At 45.8% G+C, this 26,788-nt stretch overlaps 1 protein-coding gene across 1 annotated transcript in view; it reads right to left on the reverse strand.

Annotated features, from left to right (window-relative positions):
- The window catches only part of LOC146867969 (uncharacterized), a 503,249-nt gene that overhangs the window by 236,880 nt on the left and 239,581 nt on the right, over positions 1–26,788 (reverse strand). Inside the window, exons 12-13 of the mRNA XM_085623836.1 lie at positions 23,042–23,144; positions 2,368–2,491 (exon numbers count right to left, since the gene is read on the reverse strand). Coding sequence (XP_085479962.1) covers positions 2,368–2,491; positions 23,042–23,144 — 227 coding nt within the window. The remainder of the gene's footprint in view (positions 1–2,367; positions 2,492–23,041; positions 23,145–26,788) is intronic.

Below are 26,788 nucleotides of genomic sequence, written 5' to 3' on the forward strand. Positions count from 1 at the left end.
CTGAAAACCTACCAGCCATTGATTGGCTGCAGGCTGGCATGAACCAGTCTGTCAGCACGAGACAAGTTTCTGACCCCCAGGAGTGAGGGCTTCCACTCTCAGAAGGTCAGAAACAAAGCCTGCTTGGGTAGAGGGTGTTCACACCTCCTTCCACAGGATGAGCTGCTGATTAGCATTCCAAGGCAGGGGGGGCTGAAAAGTCTGGCTTCCCTCAAAGGAGAGGAAGCCGAACCCCCTTTGGCCTCTGGACAGGTGAGGAAATTAGCTAGTCAGGGAGGCGTGCCCACCCCAATGATAGTACCACCTCCAATGTGGGTTACCTGAAGTGGACACTAGTTTTCAGAGTTGGCCATTTGATGATTGATTTAAAACCTAGGGATTTAGGGACAAGGTTATGCCCACTGCACAGGAAGTGGTCATATAGGGGGCGTAGTGACCCCAGAGTTAAGTAGCCAATTGGCTACTACCCTTCACTCTCCTAACGCCTCTACATTGAGTATTTAGGAGATCCCCTGCTACCAGATGCTCAGATTTCATTGGACACAAAAGAAGGAGTTGAAGAAGAAGACTGCTGACACGAGAACCGAGGTGCCCAACTAACTTGGTGCCAACCCTACCGGCCTGCCTGCCTGCTGCACCTGACCTTCGTTAAGCTACTGATTTGTCTTGCCGCTGTGCAGACCTCAAGAAACCCGGAGGGCTGCCAGTGCTTCACAGATTGGCAAAGGATCTACCTTTAAGTAGAGGAGCTACTCCGATGCAGCTGCAGTCACCAAAGAAGCAAGACCCGGTACACCGACCTGCCGCCTATGGAGTCAGCCGAAGCAGCAACCGCCCAGGAAGAGGTAGCAGTGCTCCCACAGTTCAGATCCATCTTCCCTCCAAGTGTGGGAACGTCAGGACCGACGGCAGCCACACAGTACCAGTCCCTCGGGTACTGGACCCCTTGCAGCAGCCAAGGTTTGTTGTGTCCAGACCGGACACCAACGCTGAGGAAGACAGGAGTAGAGGGACTTCAGGGACAGTGAGACTCACAACGAGAGTGGTCCAGGTGTCCTGTTTGTCCCTCTGCAGCAGAAACCAAGAGTCAGCCTGTGACCGCGCCATTCGATGCCTCAAAGCACCTATGCACCCGCGCTCTAGAGCTTAAGGGAGGTGACGGTGCCAACGGGATCCCCAGACCCACAAGAGACAAGCCCACACTTAGGTTTAACCAGACTAGACTTCCAGTCACCGCCTGCAGCCTCTTTCTGTAGGGTCCATCCTGTGGGTTCCTCCAGACTGATGCCCCAGTCCCTGCTTGCAACCTCTTTATAACCGGACCGTTCTCCCATTGAAGTGAATGGAACACAACGCCGTGACACACCTCTGCACCCTGAAGCCCCAGAGCCTCCCGAGCTGATCTATTGGTGTGGCCTTGGACCTTGCCCCATACTCACCTTAAGTTCAGTAAACGGTCCCATAAGTCGCTGCCAAGTGCCCAAATGCAATACATGTTTTTCCTACATAAGAGAACATTGCCGGTCCAGAAAATGCACTGTGTCCATTTCTGAAAACTGTAAAAATTGATAATTCGAAAAGTACTAAACCCAATATCGATGAACTTAGTATCTAAATTCATATAAAAGTAAGTGTTATTTTTATAAATTGGTATTGGATTTCTTTATTGAGCGTGTGTCTTATTTACTGGCTTTGTGTGTGTAATAAATGCTTTGCACTACCCTGTGATATGCCTAACTGCTCGCCCACACTACCACAAAAGAGAGCATTGGGGTATCATTTGTGCATCTGTAATTCCTTTGGGGTTTGCTGCACTCATTACACAGTGTACCTCTGTTTGGTCCACTATATATAAGGAGCCAGCTTCCTACATTTCTCCTCATGAAAACTCAAGATGAATTGTGCATAGAAAGAATGTGGATGAAAAAAGACACAAATGCTGCGAAAGTACGAAAGGAAATGTGGAAAGGATGGATAGTGCAGGGGTGGAGGGGTGGAGATACCACATCAGCATTCTGTTTTGATGCTTCTAATGCTTTGCATGGTTTTGGGATTCTGATCAGATGCTAGCGAGTTGCTCTCCCTTGAAAAGAGTCCAGGTGGTGTACTAGCTTCCAAATTCCTCTTGGACCACTGCGAATGGCAATTGTTTTTTAATCAGTGCAAAACATGTAGCACTTCTTGATTTGTTTACATAATGCATTGCCTTTTTTCCTTTTCTCAATAAGAACAAACTATGACAGCCACCATTTTAAAATCCAAACTAAACACATCTGTAGATTTCAGACAGTTCACATTCTTTTAGTGCAGCTCTCTTTCTCTGGAAGAGTCGGCATTGATACCCATTTATAGGTTACAGACACTTACATTGCAGCTCTTTGCCCCTGGAAGAGTCGGCTGTAGTCATCTTTCAATCCAGAAACATAATGCACAGCTTCTGCCCACACTTTCCTTAGCTGAGCGACGGGCAACTGAATTTTGCTGTCCTGAACTGCAGAATAAAGGTCATGTATCACAAGGGATTAAAAACAGAAATTGTTGTAATCAAAGCACGCAATAGATCTGAAATGTACTGTATTCACTCTGAACCAACACCACTCTGTAAATATGAAACCAAACCCTACATGGGGAGTAAGAGGATGTAGACATAAATCTACAGACAGAATGTGATAAAGTGTGCTGTTGCATCCTATCGAATATTTGGCAGTGCATCAGTAAGCTGTGGTAGAGTGGACTTACAGGAGTCAAAAGCTCAAACTTCAAGGAGAGGAAGATGCAGACTGGCATCTCAGATAAATCACCAGAACACTATTTTCGGTGCAAGTGCATACTCTATCTTACCAACAAGATCAACCTATTTGATAATGTGCCCCTTTGATCACCTTAATTTTTATTTCAAACATAAAACAAGTTTTTTTCTTTATGAAAGTCACCCAAACATACTGCATTAAAAATCTGATTTAGTCTCTTTAACAATGAAATACAATTTAAAACTCCTATAACTTCCACAACTGAAAAACTTTAAAAGTAACCTGATAAATATGCACCAACCTTTACAATCACAAAATATCCATAATATGACTTATATGGTAATCAAATGCTTAGCTAAGCCAACTCAGATCATTTCAACTTTCCAAAATGGAATCAGGGACAGGGAAATAGCATAAAACGTAACTCTTCTCGAATGGCTTGTAAATATATATACCTTTGGTGCTTGCCAAAATGGCAACAGTTGACATAGGTAAAGTATGAAAACTTAGAAAATATTGTCAAAGTCAGTACCCTAGCCCAGTGATTCAATTTCACTATCACAGTACCACCAGTCTTTCTCTGGGGTCCAGGAGCTCATGGATAAATCGTATGAATTTAATACCATCAACCATTTATTCCCCAGCAAGTAAAAAGAGTATAGAGAAGGTACCCACCAGCATCTCTTTTTGGTATAATAACAATGCAGAGGGTGTGGTATGCAGTATGTAACAAAAGGCGGGAAGCTAAAACCCATTGACTATCTTTAACAGTGAGGACGACACCTAATGTATGGTCTTCCAAGAAAGTTTAGTTCGTGTTTCATCAAGGAGAATGAGGTGGGTGCACCTAAAATCAATGATCTATTTTATTTTTACTAGGGATTTTTGTAAACTGCTACACACCACAGTGCTAGAGCCTCAGAGGTTTGGGACAAGTTTGTATGTATGGAGTATAATAGTTAATAAACCTGGAGATATATGGACCAGGCATTTGTATGTATGGAGGATAATAGTTAATAAACCTGGAGATGTATGAACCAATCAGCCAGCAGAAGGATGGTGTCTGATAAGTTCCTGATAGGGAAAAAATCATCTGCAGGCCTCTGGAATGTTGGGCCAGCTACCCTTGCATGATGTACAGTTTTTTTCCTCCAGGGTACTTGACAATTATGTGATACCACTGGTGGTACTGCAAGTTGCTTTTGGTTTGTTCAATATCAATTGCACTAATCAATGAGAGCTGCAGTCTGATTTAAGCTAAAATGTGCCCAATGTGGACTCTTGGAAAGTGCTGGCAGATGGGTAATATTCCAGCAGTATGCCCAATTTCCCCTATGATGAGACTGTTTAGCAGCACTCCCCAATAAAGGTTATCCCAGTCTCCACAAGTGGAGGTATGTCAGGGATATGTAATGCGTGAGTGGGCTAGTTCATGATGGGGACACTTTGACCACTGGTGTAAACAGTACACAACATGCTGCTGATCCACACCAGTGACATCCCGGACTGTACATACAACTTTCCTATGTTCCCTTCTGGAAAATGTGTCATCAGGTAGTTGATGGTGATCTACAACTTATTCAATTTGTCAAATGCAACTCATCCATTTACCGAGTCATGTTTAACAATTTTCATCTTGCTGGAGAGCAACATTTTATTCCCTCCAAAAAGAAAGACCTTACAAAAACAGAGGTAGTATAAGCCCATCATTCACATTAGGTCATGCACTAATGTAGATTCATCAGCATTTTCATCCACTGGAATTTTCGCCGTTACGATCAGACCAAACATAAATGAAACTTTGTGCATAACACCATGTACCAAACATACCACCTTCCTCTGAGCACCAAAAAGATTGCATCACCTCGATTTTAATACAATACTTCAAAATTATTCTAGTTGACTTTAACATTCCTTAGAATATGCACCAAAAAATATTAATTTAAACTAAAACAATTATGCTCACTACACAAACATAATATTGGTCTTACTGGCCTCCACAATGTGAGAAATACACTAGATGTTTTGTCCTCGCCCGACCCCAATCACCATTAAGTTTGAAGACGCATTTAGGATTGATCTGCACACTATGTATTGCCATACCACATGACTACATTAAATCCTCACACCAAGGGTTGCTCTAAACCAACAGAAATATGAAGAAAACACTGAAAGCACAAGTTACTTACCTTCAGTAACGATATATCTGTAAGAAACATTAGTAGTGATCGATTCCTTACCTTAGAATTACCCCCAGGCATCAGACTGGATCCGGAAAGTTTTCGTCAGCAGTACCTCTGCGCGTCGGTAGGCGTCGTCGTGCGGCTCGGTGTGCGTCCTTCGAGATTACGTCGCTGGAGCTACTTAGACGCGCCCACTCGCGCTGACGTCAGTTCTGTACACGACTTTCCGCGCCAGGAATGCAGTGCCATGCAAGAAACTGACCACTAGTGCCATGAAACTAGGGCCCTGAAAGGGATGACCTTAACCCTAGAAATCATTTCTCAGAACGGGGAGGATGGGTGGGGCGGTAAGGAATCGATCACTACTAATGTTTCTTACAGATATATCGTTACCGAAGGTAAGTAACTTGTGCATCTGAAAGAAACGCGTAGTGATAGAGTCCTTACCTTAGAATAGATACCCCAGCAATACCAACCTCGGTGGAGGGTCTGCAAACCAAGATCACACCAGAAAGTCCCAAATGAACAGAATGGCCAAAGAAACAGTGTCTCCGGACTTGGCTGTCCAGGCAGTAGTGCTTGGTAAACGTGTGCAGCGAGGCCCACGTAGCTGCCTGAGAGATGTCATGCAAGGGAACTCCCCGTCCCATAGCAGTAGTGGCTGCCGTCGCCCTGGTAGAATGGGTGCGCTGCCCCACCGGAGGCTCCTTTTTAGCCAAATAACAAGCCTTTATGCACAGAACGACTCACCGAAAGATGGTCCGCTTGCACACGGCCCGACCCTTCTTGGCGCCCACGTAGCCAACAAAGAGCTGGTCATCCACCCGGAACTGTTGTGTGCGGTTTAGGTAGAATGAGAGCGCACGTTTTGGGTCCAGAAGGTGGAGCCTCTCTTCCTATTTTGAGGGATGCGGAGGCGGAAAGAAGGTGGGCAGAGTGAAAGTCTAGAAGAAAGAGCCTGGAGCTCACTCACTCTCCTGGCAGAGGTGATGGCCACTAGGAAAGCTGTCTATAAAGTGAGAAGACGAAGAGGACAGTTGTGAAGTCGCTCAAGGGGTGCACCATGCCACAAACTTATTCCACCTGCAGGCGTATACAGTCTTAGTGGAGGGACGCCTGGCTGCCAAGATTACATCACAAACTTCGGGAGGCAGGTCAAATGACGTCAACTGCCGTCGCTTAATCTCCAAGCAAGGAGGTGGAGGCTGGGCAGGTTCGGGTGGAGGACCGTTCCCTGCTACTGCGACAGAAGATCCTCCCGAAGATGCAGTCGGATCGGGGGATCGATAGCCATGCTGAGTAGCTTGGGATACCATACTCTTCGAGCCCAGTCCGGAGCCACAAGAATGACTTGGGCCCGGGTCACGCTTGATCTTCTTCAGCACTCTGGGTAGAAGTGGTATAGGCAGAAAGGCGTATAGTAGACCGCAACTCCACTCGCGATGAAAAGCGTCGCCTAGCAAGTGTTGCCTTGGAAATTCAAATGCGCAGAACTGATGACATTGCGTGTTCTCTTCTGCTTCGAATAGATCTAACCAAGGCTCTCCCCACTGCTGAAAGAGACCTTGCGCCACGTCCAAGTGCAGACGCCATTCGTGATCCATCATGCTCCGGTGGCAGAGTTTGTCCACCCAGGCGTTCAGAGAACCAGCCAGGTGTTGAACCACCAGGAAAATGCCCTGATGTTCCAGCCACATCCAGAGATGCAGAGCCTCCTGACATAGGGTCCACGACCCCACCCTGCCCTGTTTGTTGCAGTACCACATGGCGGTGGTGATGTCCGTGAACAGAGGGAAGGAATGCTTTCAGTGCACGTCGGATCGCCTGAAGCTCCAGAAGGTTGATATGGAGCCGGGACTCCGCCGGAGGCCAAAGTCCTTTGATCTCTGCCTCTCCCATCTGGCCGCCCCATCCCAGAAGGGACGCGTCTGTCACCACTGTGTGTTCCGGTTGGGGAAGGTACAAAAGGGGGTGGTGATGGACGGAGCATCAGAACCAATCAAACACTCACACCCAGTCAACAGATCTGGGTTTGCTCTATCACCGTTCTTTAGCCCACTCTGCCACCCCAGTTCAGACATGGCCATATGCAAATCAGTCTGACTCTGTGCCTCATGGGAACAGTCCAGCCCGAACTGCCAAGCCATGCCTTCCCTGGACCGGAAACAAGCTTCCTAGGACCGGTTTCTGGCATTTCAGCCGTCTTCAGCCAGGCTTGCTTGAATCCAGTGGCAAAGTGAGCAAGGGACTCACGTCTGAGCATACCCTGCCAACTTATGGCGAACAAGGCGGTACAAAAGGGGGTGGTGATGAACGGAGCATCAGAACCAATCAAACACTCACACCCAGTCAACAGATCTGGGTTTGCTCCATCACCGTTCTTTAGCCCACTCTGCCACCCCAGTTCAGACATGGCCATATGCAAATCAGTCTGACCCTGTGCCTCATGGGAACAGTCCAGCCCGAACTGCCAAGCCATGCCTTCCCTGGACCGGAAACAAGCTTCCTAGGACCGGTTTCTGGCATTTCAGCCGTCTTCAGCCAGGCTTGCTTGAATCCAGTGGCAAAGTGAGCAAGGGACTCACGTCTGAGCATACCCTGCCAACTTATGGCGAACAAAGCGGTACAAAAGGGGGTGGTGATGGACGGAGCATCAGAACCAATCAAACACTCACACCCAGTCAACAGATCTGGGTTTGCTCCATCACCGTTCTTTAGCCCACTCTGCCACCCCAGTTCAGACATGGCCATATGCAAATCAGTCTGACCCTGTGCCTCATGGGAACAGTCCAGCCCGAACTGCCAAGCCATGCCTTCCCTGGACCGGAAACAAGCTTCCTAGGACCGGTTTCTGGCATTTCAGCCGTCTTCAGCCAGGCTTGCTTGAATCCAGTGGCAAAGTGAGCAAGGGACTCACGTCTGAGCATACCCTGCCAACTTATGGACTGTTCCCATGAGGCACAGGGTCAGACTGATTTGCATATGGCCATGTCTGAACTGGAGTGGCAGAGTGGGCTAAAGAATGGTGATGGATCAAACCCAGATCTGTTGACTGGGTGTGAGTGTTTGATTGGTTCCGATGCTCCGTCCATCGCCACCCCCTTTTGTACCGCTTTGTTCGCCATAAGTTGGCAGGGTATGCTCAGACGTGAGTCCCTTGCTCACTTTGCCACTGGATTCAAGCAAGCCTGGCTGAAGACGGCTGAAATACCAGAAACCGGTCCTAGGACGCTTGTTTCCGGTCCAGGGAAGGCATGGCTTGGCAGTTCGGGCTGGACTGTTCCCATGAGGCACAGGGTCAGACTGATTTGCATATGGCCATGTCTGAACTGGGGTGGCAGAGTGGGCTAAAGAACGGTGATGGATCAAACCCAGATCTGTTGACTGGGTGTGAGTGTTTGATTGGTTCTGATGCTCCGTCCATCGCCACCCCCTTTTGTACCGGTTGGGGAAGGGAGAGGGATCTGACAATCGCGATTCGTGAGCCACCACTGCAATTGTTGTGCAGTGCCCTCCGAAATCTGAACATGATCGGACAGGTTGCCCTGATGCTGTGCCCACTGGAACTTCAGGTCCCACTGCAGAGCCAGCATATGCCATCTGGCATGATCCACCAACAGGATGCAGGAGGCCATCAGGCCCAGTAGCCGGAGGGTCATCCTGACCGAAACCCGGGATAAAGGCTGAAAGATCGGAATCATGGCCTGAAAATCCCGGACTCGCTGCTCGGGAGGATAAACCCAAAACTGCGCCGAATCCAGAACCGCTCCGATGAAGAGGAGCTTCTGAGAGGGAATCAGGTGCGACTTCAGCACGTTGATGGAGAACTCCAGCAAATGCAGGAGGTTGGCCGTAGTCTGGAGGTGGGAGACGACTGCCTGGGGCGAGCCCGCCTTCAACAACCAGTCGCCGAGATAGGGGGAAGACTGGGACCCCTGATCTGCACAGATGAGCTGCGACCACCGCCATCCCTTTCGTGAACACCCGAGGGGCGCTGGTAAGGCCAAAAGGGAGCACGGTGAACTGAAAGTGCTCGTGCCCTACCGTGAACAGCAGGCTACGCCGGTGGGCCGGCAATATGAAAGTAAGCGTCCTGCAAGTCGAACGCTACTATCCAATCTTGCGGGTCTAGAGCAGACAAGACCTGAGCAAGTGTGCGCATCTTGAACTTGCCCTTCCGGAGGAAGCGATTGACGTTCCGAAGGTCTAAGATAGGACGCAGACCCTTGTCCTTCTTGGGGACCAGAAAGTAGTGGAAATAACAACCACAATCTACTTCTGGTCCAGGAACGCGCTTGATGGCCCTCTTGGCTTCCGGCTGAAGAAGCGCAAGATGGTCCCCCGACATGCGGTGGTATTGAGGTGTCATGGCTGGAGGGGGAGTCTCGAAGGGGAGGGAGTAGTCCCTTCGGACAAGTTGCAGCACCCATTAGTCCGATGTGATGTTGCGCCAGTGGGGGAGATGATGGCGAATTCTGCCGGCCACTGGCGTTTGATGGGCCTGAAAGGTCGGACTAGGAAGGCTTTGAGGTGGATGCTGCAGGGTGGAGGTGGACTGACCCGCCCGCTGGCCCTTAGAACCGCCTTGACGGTTCCCACATCCACGGCCGCGCTGAGAATGTTGCTGCGCAGGCCTGTGGCTCTGGAACAAACGTTTTGGGGCACCCCTCCCGTGGCCACGAAAGAAACGGAAGGCGGAGGAGGGCGAATGGCCGACAGGCCCAAGGACTTGCCCGTAGCCTGTGAGTCCTTAAACCGCTGCAACGCACTATCCGCCTTATTGCCAAAAAGGCGAATGCCATCAAAGGGCATGTCCATCAATGTGTTTTGGAAAACCCCTGAGAAGCCAGTTGTTCTCAGCTAGGCGTGGCATCGAAGCGCCACCGTCGTGGAACTCGCCCTGCCCAGCGAGTCGGCCGTATCAAGCCCACAACGAATGGTGAACTTTGCTGCGTCTCTGCCAGCTGCTATAGCTTGGGAGTGTACTGTCCGTGCCTCCTCCAGACAGTTGGGCAGCACCTGCGCAACTGTAACCCACAGACAGTGGGAATAACGGCCCAAGAGGCATGCGGTGTTCACTGACCGCAGCCTTAAGCTGGCAGATGAAAACAGCTTCTTGCCAAGCTGTTTCAGCTTCTTGGATTCCCTCTCCGGGAGGTGCGGAAGGGAACGCGCGCTGGGAAGCGGAGGCTTGGACAACCAAGCTCTTGGGAGTGGGGTGTTGGGAGAGAAAGAGGGGGTCGCCCGGAGCCAGGCGATGGCGGCAGGCCACGTTCCTGTCCACAGGAGCCCCTGTGTTGGGTCTGGACCAAGTGCCCAAAAGGACGTCAGAAAGTGCGTCATTAAAAGGCAGCAAGGGCTCCGAAGAGGTTGCCGCCGGCTGAAGCACTTCTGTCAGGAGGTTAGTCCTGACGGCCACAGTAGGGAGTTCGAGGTGGAGGGCCTCAGCTGCCCTACCTACTACCACTGCGTAACTGGCTCCCTCCCCCGCAGCCACAGTAGGAGGAGACAGCATGCCAAGGTCAGGTGAGGTGACAAGACCACTAGCATCTCCCAAATCCTCTGCCCAGTCCAGATCATAATCACACTGCTGTGTGAGAGGGTCCTCAGACCCCTCCCAGTCCGCTCCTTCCTCCGAAGTCTGCGAGACAAGCTGAAAATAAAGAGGACAGACATAGGGGAAAAATGGCCCCATCGGCGGCGGGATCGGCGCCGATCCGGCACAGTGTCCGGTTCAGAGCTGAAACTGGGGACGTTTACCTCCCCCCCCCCCCCCCCCTCCCGAGGACAGGTGACGTCGGAGGTGGTGCCGGTGGGGGCGACGTCAGTGGAGGTGTTACAAGGTCAACCGGCGTCGACCAGGTCCAATCCCGGATCCCAGGGGGGTCCTGCGGCGCCAGGGCCGGAGCCGACGGAGGAACAGCACCCCCAGTCGGGCCCGCAGGCCCCTGAGGCGCACTGGCGGGGCCAGACGGCCCAAAGAGTAGGGCCATGGCAGCAAGAAACTCTTGCACCTGAGCAGGCATTGCCAACGGACCTGGAAAAGGTGGGTAGGCCGGCTGCGACGTCGCAGGCTCCGCTGGAGCCGCGGGTGTAGCACCACCCGCACCCTCAGCCACGACGGGCGAGGGGAAGCCGAGGAGCGACGACGCTTCTTCGACTTCTTTTTGGAATGCTTTGACTTACCTGACCGCGAGTGCGAAGTCTTAGATCCAGAGGAATGATGGCGACGGCTCCGCGACCAGTCCCTCGAACTCCCTCGGGACCGGGACCGGGACCTTGAGCGGCGCGGAACCGACTGCTGGACTTCCAGCAACTTTCGAGACAGCTCCCGCAAAGTCTTCGGCGCCATGGCCCGACAGTCGGGGCACGACTTGGAGTCGTGGTCACACCCCAGGCAGTAGAGACACACGCGGTATGGGTCAGTCACTGACATCATGCGATGACAGTCCCCACAGTTCTTAAAGCTGGGCATCCCTACGACACCAGGAGTCGATCGAAATTGAGACAAAAGGCCTTGAAAAAACTCGGTCAAAAAGTGACTGGGGGTACTTGCTCTTCCCAGATCTGTGCTTGCTGGCACGGAAAAAGAAAGAACTGACGTCAGCACGCGTTGGCAGGTCTAAGTAGCTCCAGCTATGTCATCTCGGCACGGACGACGTCAACGACACACGTGGAGCCGCACGACGACGCCTACCGACGCGCAGGGCTACCGATGACGAAAACTTTCCGGATTCAGTCTGACGCTTGGGGTAATTCGAAGGTAAGGAATCTATCACTACCTGTTTCTTTCAGATAACATCTGTAACCAACACTTTAAAGAACTCCAAAACAAGTACACATATTCAACCATCCACACGCTTACAAAGGAACTTACGAATAAGCCACCCTAAACACTATCTACAAGCTTGTCGCCCGCATACAAAAATCTTCTAGGCAAAAAAATCTCCTCATGTTTGTCAACAAGAATCTGAACTCCAGGAAGAGAACTACAAGAAAAATAGAAAAAATCTAGAGAACACATCAAACGTGAATGCTATTAAAGCTCAAACAACGTAAAAGAAAAATGTATAGTTCTTACCTTTCGGTGTAGTTTTGCAGCTTGAAGAATCTCTGGATTCACATACTGTGCATTATTCCTCCATCTAGTGGTTGGGTCCGTAAAGGTCTCTAAAACCATTTTTGGGTTTTTTGTTGGTGGGTGTCGACGTACCTCCATTTGGTGCACCTTGTAAAGTCGTCATGCTTCCTACGGAAACTCACAACTTTGTTTGCCATCTTGAGATTTTTTTTTTCCCTTTCTCGCTCGCTCTCACATTTCCATGGCTGAGGACGGCAGGGTGGCATGTGAATCCAGAAATTCTTGAAGCTGCAAAACTATACAGACAGGTGAGAAACTATATACGTTGTGCAGAGTAAATCCTTTCTGGATTCACATGTTGTGCATTGATTTTGTAGAGGTCTTGCCTACAGTAGTGGTTGGGTTGAAGATGAGCTTTAATTAGCAAATATATATTGTAAGACCCTTTGTCCTACTTGTGCTTCTTTGTTCATCTGAATGTCCACACAGTAGTGCTTTGTAAATGTGTGCACTGATGACTATGTTGCCGCCATACAGATGTCTAGGCGTGAGGTATTAGCTAGGAAAGATGTAGTGGCTCCCTTCTTTCTGGCCGAGTGTGAACCAGAACTCTTCACACCCACCTGTTTGTGGCATAATTGTATTGTATGTGCAATCCATCTTGCAATTGAGTTTGTTGAGACAGGTCTTACCAGGAAACTGTTTGCAAATGACACAAAGAGTTGCTTTGTCTTCCTATGAGGCTTTGTCCTCTCAATATAGTACATCACTGCTTGCCTTGAGTCTAGGGTGTGTAATGTTCTTACTGAATGTGTCCTTGGATTTTGAAAGAAACTTGGTATCTAAATAGTTTGACTGATGTGAAACTGTGAGATAACTGTTGGCAAGAACTGTGGGTCTATCCTCATTACAATTCTATCCCTGTGTACCTGAAAGTACGGTTCCTGTAACGTGAGTGCTTGCAACTCACTGACTGTGTAAAGAAGTAATGGACACTTGAAACGCAGTCTTTAGAGTGAGCATGTCTAAGGAATGTTTATACAAAGGTTGAAAGGGTGCCCCCATTAATTATGTGAGCACTATATTTAGATTCCATACTGGAGCAGAAATCCTCCTTGGTGGTGCAATTCTATTTGCTCCTTCCAAGAACTGCTTGATAACTGGTGAAGCGAAAAAGCTTCTTGCCATGTGGCCTTTAGTGTATGCCACTATTGCTGCCAAGTGTACCTTTAGTGACAAATAGGTTAGCTTTCATTCTAGCAAGTGTGCTTAGTAACTTACAATTGTTCTTTCCCTGTATAATCTTTTTAGGAATCCTTCGTTCTTGCACCACAGAGACTATCTCTTCCATTTTGCTAAGTAACATTTCCTAGCTGCAGGTTTCCTTGCCTGTCTGAGGACTGTCATTTTCTTTTCGGATAGCTTTAAGTGGCCAAACTTTAACCCGTTTACCGCGGCGTTAATTCCGCCGCGGTGTGGGGCGTTTCATTGAGTGGGCGGGGCCGCGTCGGCCAATGGATGTGAGCAGCGCTACCAAGGTAGTGCTTGCGATGGCCGTTGGCCGACGGGCGCAACGAAAGGGTTAAGTCTTCAGGAGCCATGCTGTGAGACTTAAGGATTCTGGTTCTGGATGGAATACCTTTCCTCCATGCATTGACAACAGGTCTTGTCTGACTGGTAGTCTGTAAAACCTCCCTGTAGCCAGGTTTATGAATTCCAATAACCACATCCGTCTTGTCCACTGTGGAGCAATTAGTCTTTGTGTCAAGCTGCTACTCTTGCATTTGCTGATCACCTTGTGAAGTAGTGATATCGGGGGAAAAGCATATGCAAATTTCTATGATCAGTTTATAGACAGTGCATCCCCGAGTGATTAGAGGCAATGTTGTCTGGAGGCAAAGAGTTGCCATTTTGCGTTCTGGGGAGTTGCGAAGAGATTCATTTCTGGAGTTCCCCATTTGTGAAAGATCTTTGAGAGTACTGATTGGCTCAATTCCCACTCGTGAGAGCATGGCGCTTGTCTTCTTAGCCAGTTTGCCTCTATATGGTCTATCCCCGGTAGGTGGATCGCTACCAAGTGTATCTTCCGTTGGAAGGCCCAGATCCATACTTCTTGTGCTAGTTATGACAATGGCATTGGCTGTGTCCCTCCTAGTATGTTGATGTAAAACATGGTGGTTGTGTTGTCTGTTTGGGGCAATATGGATTTTCCCCAGAGCTCTCTTTGAAAGACTTTTAAGACCAGGAATACTCTTTAGTTCTAGGAAGTTGATGTGTTGTACTGCATCCTGGTCCTTCCAGACCCCTTCACCCCGAGGTAGCCTGTGTGCGCCCCCCCCATCCCTTCTGAGATGGGTCGGTAGTTATGGTCACTGTATGAGTTGGCTGAATAAATTTCCTTCCTTGTAATATATGTGTCTTGTTCCACCATGGCATTTCTTTCTATATTTTCTGTGTGACAACCACTAGATCTTCCCAACTCCCTGTTGATTGTGACCATTGATTCTGCAACCATTGCTGAAGTGGTCTCATATGCAGCCTTGTGTGTGGTATTAACGGGATGCAGGATGCCATCATTTCCATCAGCTTCTCCACCGTCCTTCCTGTCAGAGCTTGCCCCTTCTGGTAGAGTTGTGTCTCCTTCAGGAGCACCTTTACTCTCTTCTCGCTTGGGAAAGCTTTCCCGTTTATAGTATTTAGTCTTGCCCCAGGAAGATCTTTTCTTGTTCCGGTTCTGGTGAAGACCTTTCCATGTGAATGATGAATCCTAGCTGGAATAGTGTTGTTAACATTTGTTGCATATGCGGTTTGCAAATTTGGTATGAATTTGCTTGTTACAGTCAGTTGTTCAGGTAGGGGTAGACCTGTAGTCCCCATCTCCGTATGTGTGCTGCTAATGTTGCTAGGCACTTTATGAATACCCTTGATGCGGATTTTATGCCAAAGGCCAATATCTTTAACTGGTAGTGTTTCTTGTTCATGATGAATCTTCGAAGTCTTTTGTGGCTTGCATTCATTGGTGTGAGTAGATAGACATCGTTTAGATCTACTGTGGCCATAAAACCCCCAATTTGAATTTCTGGTATTATCGCTTGCAGTGTAGTCATTTTTAACTTTTAAGTCTTTATGAACTAATTTATAAATCGGAGGTCCAGGATTGGTCTGAGCGACCCATCTACTTTTGGAATTAAGAAGTATTTTGAGCATTTTCCCTAGTTTCTTTCTCGTTTTGGAACTAGCTCTTTTTCCCCTTTTGTCTTCAACTCTTCCACTTCCTAGAGCAGGAGTGTTGCTTCCTGATGTGAATGTACTCTTTTCTTTGGGGTCCTGCTTGGAGCTACCTTTATTTATTCTATGCAATATCCAAATTGTATTAGTTTTAGTACCCACTTGTCTGGGGTGATTTTCTTCCATTCTTTTAGAAATCTCTGAAATCTGTCTCCTGCTGGTGTTAAGTGTGAGAGTTCCTCTGTTTGAACCCTTGTTGTTACCCTTTTAGTGATCTTCCGGGTGCCAATTGAAAATTGTGTGAAGTTACTTGTTGCCTGGGGGACAAACCTGATTCCCCCAGTGGTTGTCTTCTTCCGTGAGGACGTCTGAAAAATGGCTGCTTTACATGCTGATACTGCGAGCTGATGCTTTGCTGCTGTTGTCCTGATTGTTTACCTTCTTGAAAGAACTGTTGGTGTTTTTGATGGGATGTTGCGGACTGTAAGGATCCCCTTCCGGTAGGTCTTCTTGATGGGGCTGATCCCCTTTGCATGTTGTCTCTGAACTGCAGGGCTCTCATTGATTTTGCAGTTTCATTATCTGTTTTCAGCTGGTTCAAGGTGTCATCAGCTGCTCTTCCAAAAAGTTGCTCTCCGTTGAAGGGTGCATTGAGTATACTGACTTGCACCTCCGGTTTGAAACCGGATATTCTTAGCCTTTCTGTGATCCCAATCATCATTTGTCTTCCTGCAGTGTTGGCTGCATCCAATGCCGATTTTAGGCATATGTTTGCAATGTTTTTGCCATCTTCCACTAAATGAGATACCCTTCATTCATATTGCTCTGGCAGGTGTTTCATTAGCTCACCTATCTACTCCCAGTGTTAGTAGACATGGCTATTTAGTAATGCACTCTTCACCACTGGATTAATGCACTTCATTCCACTTTCCTTCCAATAAGGTCCATCATCTTGCTTTCCTTACCTGGAGGAGGTCCTGAGACGCTTGGGACATTGGTTCTCTTCCTGGCAGTAGAGGTTATTATGGAGTCTGCTTGGATGGTTTCCTTTATGTAATTAAGGTCTATTGAAGAATGCTTGTATTTCTTCTCCGACCTGTGTGCCACCGCCTTACATGTAGCTGGTTCTGTGAAGACAGCTGACCCATGGTCCAAGACACTTGGGAGCATTGGCAAGAATTGGCTCCTAGATTGAGTAGGTAGAAGAGTTTCAAACAGGGTTCCGGCTTTCCTCTTTCTGTTGCACCCCCATATTGATCAGCTGCCTTCTTTATAACTTGGTTATATATGCCAATGTCATCAGGTGGTGACATTCTTGAAGGGTAGGTGTCTACCCCTTCCTCCAGTGAGTCATCCTCTAGTTCTTGCCAGTCTAATTCTTGGTACTCTGAAGCCTCAGAGTACTGCTGTACTTGTTCCTTACCTTCTTCGAAGGTTTCCTCACCCTGCACTTCTTGAGGTTTATGCATCCGAGGGGGCTCAATTTCCTTGAGGTCTTCGTCTGTTTGCTCTGTAGACATTGATTTGCTTAGTATACAATATTTCTTAAGACTTTCATCCAAGTCGAGCTCTGAGTATGGTCGTTTCACCGATGAATTTTTAACCGACCTCGCACTCGTCGAGCTGTGCAGATCTGATTTTGACCTCTCCGGTTTCGATTTAGAAGTGCCCTGTCCGCGACCGTTCTTGGACATCTTGGATCTTTTAAGGGTCCGTACCACAGCGGTGTCCTTTTCGAAGGATCAGGGAGTGTTTTCTTTGGAGTTACTTGCCTTGCCGAGGGTTTCAAAGGCGACGCAGTCTTGGCCTCTGTTTTAAGGACGCTGTGTCCCTCACCTCAGTTTAACTTCTTCTTGGACTTCTTCACGGCCCAAAATTCGCAGGGATGGTGTTGTATGTTGGCCCTGCATCGTATTGTGGGCTACTCTCGTTCGATGTCTTACCCTCAGGGTCTTCGGCACAAAAACTGCACAGGCATTACAATCTTCGCTGCGATGGTCCGGGAGTAGGCAGAGATTGCAGACTGGGTGTTGACCCTGCTTTCCGAACTGGTGATGGCAGTTTTTGCAGAACTGGAATGGTGTCTTCTTCATCACTGAGTAGTGTCTTCTCCATCACAGAGTACAGAGTGCCCCCTGCACGTGAATTTTCCATGTTCGATGAAAATACCTTGTTCTGCTCCCAGAACGTCTCTCAGTATCTTCTCTTGTTAACTCATAAAAAAGAATCTGAAGACGGCGGTCGAAGGTGGGAGCTTCCGGAGGAAGCACAATAATGTCACAAGGTGCACCAAATGGAGGTACGTCGAAGCCCACCAACATCAAACACAAAAATAGAAAGAAAAACGTTTTTAGACACAATTCCAGACCCCAACACTAAATGGCGGAATAATGCACAGTATGCGAATCCAGGAAAGATTCATGCCGCAAAACTCTCAAATACCTTGATCTCAATGCAGGTACTCTAAAAATGTAATATGTGTGGCCTTGAACAGTCAGAAAAACTTTTCCAAACCATTAAACAATACATAAGCCCAACTAAAGAAGCAGAAAAACTGAGCTCAACTACAATTGTAAACATCTTAACATAGTTGGCTTCCTCCTGGAGGAGATCCAAATGATATCGAAAAGACACTTTCACCAGCTTAACTGTACATCCCTGTACGAATGGTGGCACCATGGTCAACATTTAAACAAATTGAAATGGAATCCCCTCCAAAAATCATATTGTCAATGAAACCCTCCACTTATGCTGACGACACAGTTCCAGGAAACTCAATAGAAATCTATACTCAGGACACTGCTCCATTCATTCTCAATATTATCAGCTTCTTATTCAGTAAAGATATATTCCACTCTTCTCTCGCAACTAAACAGATCATAATTTTGTTTAAAAAGTAATATAAAAATCTAACAACTTCCAAAACCCGAGATCATCTCCAAGCTACACTTCCTTAGAAACTCTCTAGGAAAAAAGTTCCTACACAACCTCTAGCTCACATCTCAAACAACAACCTGCTTAACTCCCACAAATCAGTAGTCCTAAATGCAGCATGGAAATAGTCACTACGAATCCTCATTGACACTCTATTCTGGATGGAGGCAACTGCCTGCTTTCTGGTGTCCTAAGACTTATCCGCAGCGTTCAACACCACCGATCATGGACCACTCATCAACATCTTATGCAACAGAATGGGACTACAAGGTGTAGTTCTAAAAATGGTTTAAATACTTTATCATATCTGGATTTCAATATGTGAAAATTGACTTCTAGATCACTTCCAAACAACTCTGCCATGCTGTACTGCAAGGCTCGATCCTTCATTTATTCCACCTTTATATGTAACCTCTTGGAACTAAATTACCCACAACAGGTAAAAAAATACACCAATGCAATGGGAACACCCAACTTTACTTTAAAACACCAAATTCATCCGGCAGCGCTACCCAACCTCTTTCAAAGCAATGCATTGCCAGCTGAATTTCCGTGGCAACTACATTCCGTCATAGCAAAGCCCACCAAATTTTATCAGATAGAATAAGTGCCCTTTGCACAAGAAGTGCAACAGCCACTGTGGCCGTGTATGCAGAAGTATTTCTGGCAGAAGCATGTAGAACGGCTAACCAGAGAAGGCACTGTACGTTCACAAAGCAATACTGCCTATGCCAAGTCATAGAGGGAGTCTGAGTGGGACACTAGTTATTTGCAAACATTTTCGTTTAGGTGAACCTAATTCTCACTCCTTGTTATATTTGATGCTTATTTATACTGCTTACTATTCTGATTCAAGAATTTGAATCCATGTAATAGCTAATACTGGAGAAGAAACAAGTTGGTTAACTGGAACTACAGTTCTCCAGTGTTGATATCTTTCATAGACTCACAGGCAGCCAACTCTCCTGCTTGCTGGCCTTTTCTTATTCCTGTTTACACATGTGCTTTGATATTTGAGTTACTGTGGTGGGGGCAGGGAGAATAGAGTTCAGAGCACATCATCCTCATTGGCCTGCGTTTGGGTCACTTCCACTGATGAGGTTATTCTACTAAACGTACAGTGTTTATTCTCTTTTCCATGGGTGATTGCAGTGTCCACTATAGGAAATGATCCAAATATGTGAATCTATGAAATATCCAATGCTGGGAAATCCCAGCCTGAAGTGTGGTTTCACTGGATTGAGCAAGGCAACAGGATCCCTAACCACTTGAACCATCGTTCTAGCTCTTACAGTTGAGGAGATATCACTGACTGAAGTTGTGACTAGTACCTACTCTTACAGGACAAGGTCTCACTTGGTCCCAGAGGACCATGTACTCATGTGGACGCCCCAGGTCTTCTGGGTACCACAAGTACCACTGGAAAAACTTGCCCACAACAGAAGGATTATGAGATACAGAAATCTAATGTAACCAGGCACTCTAGAACCAACCTCATGAGAACTAGCTCAGTAAACCAGCTGGTCCTAGCCACAACCAGGAAGACTCCTCTTCAACAGGTAGTTAGACTTTAGTGACTTAAGACTCTTAGCATTATCCTAAAGTGTACATGGGTGATGGGATGCTATTGTCACAAGACACCATGACCAAGAACCCTGGAAGCACAATAACCTTTTTGATGGAGGGTAACCTTTATTGCCTGGGTGGTGGGTTTTACATTTTTGTTGTTGTGCCTTTTACTCTGAACCTCAACTATATTTTAGAATGGATACATTTATTCCACCCCTTTGCTATCAGAGTGATACTTAAGTAGCAGACTGGAGTCCATAGTCTCCATATTTGAATCTGTTGCTCACCTTTGAGATCCATTTGCAAACATTTATCTCCTGCTTAGGACTAGAGTGCTAAGAGTTTTGGAGGATCCCAGAGTCAACCAGAACCATGAGAGATCTGGCCAATTTTAACAAAAACCTTGAGCCTACTGGTAGAACTAAAATAACACTTTGGGTTGAATCTTGTCCATATAAGGCACTAGCACCTTCTTGTTTTTGTGGATGTCTTTGTTTTAAACATTCTATTTTATTTACCTCAAAGACTTTTTTAACTTAAATAATTGCATGGGTATTGATGTACCGAATGCTATTTAGTGCATCAAACAGAATTTAAGTTTCTTGGCCTTGACTACTCCTCACTCGGAGTCAGAGTTTAGGGCAATTAACTTTGTTATGGAATGAAGCACAAACGTTGTGTGGTCCTGGCAAACAAGAGTACCCATATTGATAATAGGACTGCCCCAGTTCCCATGAAAAGGCCTTAGAGTAACTTTGACTGTATATGGTAAAAAATGTTGTCAGTTCCTTGACAGAGAAACCTGGATGGAGAAGGCATTGACAATTATGGGCACTTGAGGAGGAAGCGCCTGACCAGCAAAACCACAAAATCAAAATACATGGACATATAAAGAGCTAGTTTATGGGGCAAGTTAAAGGCATGCTTTTGGGGGGATCTTCTGAAATTAAGACATTAAGTCATTTTGCTGTCTAAGATGTGTTTCAATAAGGAGCCTTGTTTATATTAAGAACCTGCCTCTGAATTTCTTGCATTAAATTGGGCAAATAGTCTGCAGAATTTAACTAAAGTGATTTTGACTTGCTTTCTTTAAGACTTCTGGTTGGAAAGTAAAGGACAACACTTTGATAAGGTAGTTTAGGCAGCAACCATGTAGCCATTCCTGAGAGAGAAGAGGAGTTTAAAAGTATGACCTTTCTTTTTATGAGAGCCAATAGGGGGGTACTTCAGTGCCAATGTGATATGATCATGTTGCTTTAAACCAAACAGTGGGCGTGCTGGATGGTTCTGGATTCTGTGGAATTTTGAGTGATTGGTTTGAGAGACCATTATCAATACGTTTGCAATAGTTCAGGTCGGCCATGAATACACCACAGTTTCTGAGAGAGGTGAAGTAGTATCACAACCCCTTTTAAGCCTCAAGTGAAGGAATTCTGATTTGAAGACCTCATTTATTTGAAGTATGAAGGTGAGCTCTTTATCAATCAGCGAACCCAGTAACTGTGGTATTACCTTGGCAGTACATTAATCCTTTAAGAGAAGCAGAAAGGAACGGATGCTTCAGGATGTGCCTGCTTAAGACTTTCATAACGGATATCATGACTTAGATTTTTGACATTTTCATTTTAAGATTATCTTTACTTCACTAGATTTTCAGCCTGCATGCAGCAATGGGCTACCATGGGCTTGTGATTAATTAAGACCCTTACCAAAGGGAAAAACAGGAAAGTGATCAACGCTTAGGTAGGAAAAAATAATGCTGGTTCCTGAACTCCGTGGTGCAATGTTAATCATCTAGACCCAGTCTCAGTCAGACACTCACATTTCCTGAAACTTTTATTTTTTATTTCAAGGCTCAGTATATCAGAAACCTTGTGAAAAAAGTGATCCAGATTGAGAAGAACTGGGGTAAAACAATAACTTTATCAATGTTTTTTTCTAGCTCTGAATTGGACAACCAGACCCTGACCATTTGAGATCAAAATAATCCAGCAAATTCTTTAAGCATGGCTAATCAAGGCCAATAAATGGAACCTGCAAGTTAAACTGTTAAAGTGCTAACAAGCCAGTGAACTGCCCACAGCTAAGAGGTAGTGGTGTTGGAGAAGTGACTGTAGTGAATTAAATTGCCATTCACTCATCTATGTTAAATGGAAACTGCTACATTAGCACAACTAAGATAGCTGTGTGTCTTGAACATTACTTACAGATGTGTCCCACGACTCTTGGAATGGATACTTAATCCTGTTATGCAGCCACTATTTATCATGGAAGAGACAATACGCACAAGACATGCACAAACAGACATGTTACACAAACACAAAATGCATGACACTGGGGAAAAGTGAAAGAGCCTTCAGGATCCAAAGTCTGTTGAGGGAATAGAAACCACCCTCAACTATGGGTGGGGGTACACTTCAGGGGCACTCTTTGACCAGCAGAGCTTGTGCTCAGCTGGCAGTGATACAAAATAAAATAGTGTGCCACAGTGATTGGACATGATGATTTCAAGTTCAATGCATGAGAGGTCGGGCAGGGCAACAACAAAAAAGGAAAAATTGACAGGATTTCAAACTTTCAACGTACAAGGATTTGCATTCCTACACACTGACTTTCATCTTTCTGTGACATCTCTTCTCACATTGATTGTCTTCTTGAAACAAGTGGTGGAATGCCTCCCATCACTGATGGATATGCTTCACTGATTCACACAGGAATAGAGAAATCTCAACAGTCAGGCTTGTGGCAGATCAGCCCATTCTGCCCTCCCACCATGACAATGAAGTACTACATTTTAGATAATGAAGGGTGGTGCCAGTCCCTCACAAGACTTTGATGACTTGGAGAGTAACGTGGTGATATTTTAACCCATTCAGTTCCTCTATTTTTTCACACCCGAAAACAGTCATTGCAAGACAGTGCTACAAGAGTATGGTAACTGGCATCACAAGCAGTAAGAGAATGATCATAACACCATAAGGACAGTTAGGTGGAGGAAAGGATTATAGGAGTCTTGCTAAAGACCTAAAATGACAGAGCCTTGTTTGGACTAATGAATGTTGTTTTTAGTATTGTGGAGTGTCGAGGGGAAAGAAATATTTCTGGCAAAGCGTACCAGCATCCTGCCGAGGGTTAAAACCGTTTTTCAAAGGTCATCAAACTGTAAACAACACTTGCCAAAGAAAATACTTATTCATGGAAAGGGCTGATGAGAATGTATGACTTGGCTCCAGTAAAGGTAGTGGCGAAAGACACAAAATGTACATTTAAAGCAGCCTCTGACAGACAGACCTTACCAATGTAATTCACACACTCGGACAGACTTCTTGAATCAAAGGGTCCTTCATATGCTGTCTTGCTCTTATCGAACAAATATACCATGTAACTGTCCCAGCCCCTCTGCAAAATAAGAGAAAAAAAGTTAATTGACTGAGAAGTCAGATGCTTCATCACTTGCCCAGCAACAGTCCTAGATTAGAAGTTATCTATAGGGACCAGAAATTATTAAAGTTACAACAAGCTTTACCAAGAGAAGAAAATGAACTACTCTGAGGGTTAGGCTTTGCAAAGTGTAATGAAAGGGGTTCGGGGGAATGTGCTGCCATCAAAGTGGTAAGGGTGTGGATGGCAGTGAAATCAATGCCAACATTTCCGTAGAAGACATGCTGCTCAAAGGATGAAGAGATAGTGGAGAATGCTGTGCTTCACCAATAAGAAGGGAGGCAGAAGAGAAAGGGGGAAAAGGCAAGAATGCAGTGCTTCATCTCCAGTGGCTGTTCTTCTAAGACATCATGCTTCATCACGAAAGGGAGGGGGGCTTACTGTTTCAAATGGGACGACATTATTAGCCTGGACCTTTTTACTTATGGTCATTTCCTAATTTTCACAAAAACCCATCGATTTGAACGGGCTGTGATACTGGGCCTTTAACCAATTTCCCACGGGCGTCCCTCAGCAGGTGCCTAACCACCCCGTGCATAAAGTTTTCTACAAAAAGATTTACTATTTTAAAATTAGAAAGCTGTTAAGATAGGGAGTGTGTGTAAACAGATGAGGTAAGGAGATGGTTGGCTTACACAGACATTTTCCTGTGTTAACATCTCAGTTCTCATTTTCTTGAGCACTGCTCCTCAGAAAAGGCTTTAAATTGAATAGTTCCCATACCAAAAAAATCCAGGAGTACGCATCTCACTTTTGCCTTGGATATAAACTGTCAGCACTCTTGTTGTTCTTTAGAAATCTGTGGTGAAGTTGCAATTTATCACTAGGGACTTAACTGACAGACTGCTGCTGGTGTTGAAAGAACATGTTTCACTCTGCAAGTCAGAATGTTTTTCTGATATTGATGAGGAAGATATTTCAGGACTCATAGAAAATTTTATCTGATTTCGGCTTTCTAGAGCACTAACCATAATTGCTATGACAAAACAACCTGCCTCCTTTAGTTAATTTCTGAAGGAAATATTTTCAGTTTTACATCTTTTGTTTAATCAAGATGGCTTTTGTCACAGATACAAAATGTTAGCGCTCTAGTTGTTCATTAGATCACCATGGTGAATCCTCAGCAGAATAATGGACAATGGCCTGACAGGCTGTTCCTGCTGCAGCACGTGTTGGGGGTACATGTTTTAGTCAACACACCAGACTTTTTTCTGACATTGATCAGGATTATATATGAGAATTTATAAAATGTGTCCTCATTTTAGTTTTCTAAAGCAATAACCATAATTTATATGAAAAAAAAGAAACCCTTCCTTTTGTTAATTTACGGCAGTATCCTCTGTAGGAAATGCTTTCAGTTTTTAAAGTTTTGATTCCATCAAGATAGCTTCAGATGTGCCTCAGTATTGTCATGAATACAGAAAGTTAGCACTCTAGTTGTTCACTAAAACACTGTAAGAAGATGCAAAATAAACTGGCCAATATAAAATTTCCTAGCTATCAAGAAGGAAAGTTAAAATTCTATTAAGGACACAGAGGCGAGGATTATGCATACACTTTCTTCACTTAATTAACAGTAGTAGTATCCAGTGGCGGCCGCCACAAACAAAGGGTGGTAGGGCGGGTGGAGGAAACGCAGGACTTTAGCTGCTGGCAGCCTCCAGAATTGTGTTGCGCCTCCTATCCACGTCCTGGCTTCAGCAGGCCCTGGGACAGACCCCCATCCAATCCCTGTGCTGCAGAACAGCATCGTTATTAGCCTGAGAGTGCTAGAAAGATGCTCCGGTCATGCCAGGGAGCCTGTGGGGGTTTCTCCAGCCCGGCTGCATTGAAACCTAAGTGTGCATGTGTGTTTTGGTTGGCTTGAGTGGCCGGCCAAACATACATGAGAACTTAGGTAGTGCACATAGCACTCCTCCTGCATCCCTCCTATGCCTCTGCCTGCCCCTCCCTACAGCGCACGGTCAGAGCCAGCAAATGCAAAATAAAATGATGCAAAAACATCTTTTCATTTTTCATTTGCTGGCTCTGAGCCAGGCAGTGGGGCGACGCTCCTCCGTCATTGCAGAGGAGCCACCACAGGTAGTATCTAAGTTAATTCCTCTGAAAACTTAAAAACTAACTAGCCCATGAACCTTTGGAAAGAAACATTAACTAAGTGTCCAAGATACAGCAATCTCATATATATCTGTTTGTAATATCCCTTCCATCCTGCAAGAATATCAACCAGAGTTTCTTTTAGCAGTCATTCTTCTGATCTACAACTATGAAACAAAGCAAGTAATTCATTTCTTATGTATATCACCTTAAGTATGTGACGATCTACCATTGAACATCAACATTTCGTTTAAAAGTTAAGCCTGTTAAAGGTTCTGCATTCACCCAAAACAATATATCGACATCATATAACTGAATTAAAGCATCATCACAAAAGTATGTATCACAAACAAAAACTTTTACTTACTCTTAACTAATCCGGACATTGGGTTGGTTAAACGCATGGTTCTGAAATCTTCTTGGGTGGTAAAATCCTCGTCTCTGTGTCCTTAATAAAATAACAATTTTCCTTCTCAATAGCGAGGTCTATGTTAGGACCGGATACGAGGATTATGCATGTTTAAAGCCTACTCATCACTAATCATGCTGCATCTGAAATGGGTTCAAAATAGAATTTCTTAAATGTCGATTCTGTTGACCATTTTGCAGCATTCATTTCTTCAAGTCTTCCATCAACCAAAATTGCTTGGGAAACCATAGCTCCTCTAGTCAAATAGGTGTTGAAAAGGGCCATGTTGATTATGGCATTCTGCATGGTCCATATTACCCACCTGGCAATAAATGGGGTAGTCACTGCTTTGAAAGAAGCTTCTTTAGAGCTATGAGGAGCGGTTTCCCTCTTCAGGTGGCCATTACTTTGCTGTCATATTTTCATACCTTTAAGACATTTGGCCATGCATAACATTAGGTTTATCTGGAAAGCGATGGGTAAGATACTACCATGGTGTTCGTCTTGGTCCTCTAGGCTCTGGTGAAAGTTACTACATCCAGAGAAAACACCCTTATAGAGATGTCCGGAGACCTGGTTTCAAAAGCTCTTGAAGGAAATCTTTCACAGCAGCATTGCTAATTTCGTTGACAATTCCTTCCTATAGAGAAATTCATTATCCTGCCACAAAAGGAACAGGTTTAGAACCATGTTCACATCCCGCAGGGATGAGTACCGAGGTTTCGGTGGATTATAAAGACTAAACCCATTTGTCAGTCTGCAAACCCACAGGTGTTTTCCCACTGCAGTATCAATAATTGGAACATGTCCTGCAGAAATAGCCGATCTGAAAGCAGCGATAGTTCTGTAAGCCAGGCCTGAGTTGGCTTTTTCAGAGAGGAAGTTCACCATATGAATAATTCCTGCCCCCATAGGTTCCAGGTGTTTTGCCACACACCAACAAGACCATTTCCTCCAAGTCCTTCTATAGCATTTGATGATACTCTCTGCCTAGGCGCGTTAATGAACTCTGCAGCTTGGTCCGAAAGGTTGTTGTCTGTCCATCGTCACCTGAAATCCTCAAGGCCATCAGAATCACGTGCCTCCGCAAGGCCAT

The sequence above is a fragment of the Triturus cristatus genome, chromosome 1_2 (assembly GCF_964204655.1).
Source record: "Triturus cristatus chromosome 1_2, aTriCri1.1, whole genome shotgun sequence".
Lineage (NCBI taxonomy): Eukaryota > Metazoa > Chordata > Amphibia > Caudata > Salamandridae > Triturus > Triturus cristatus.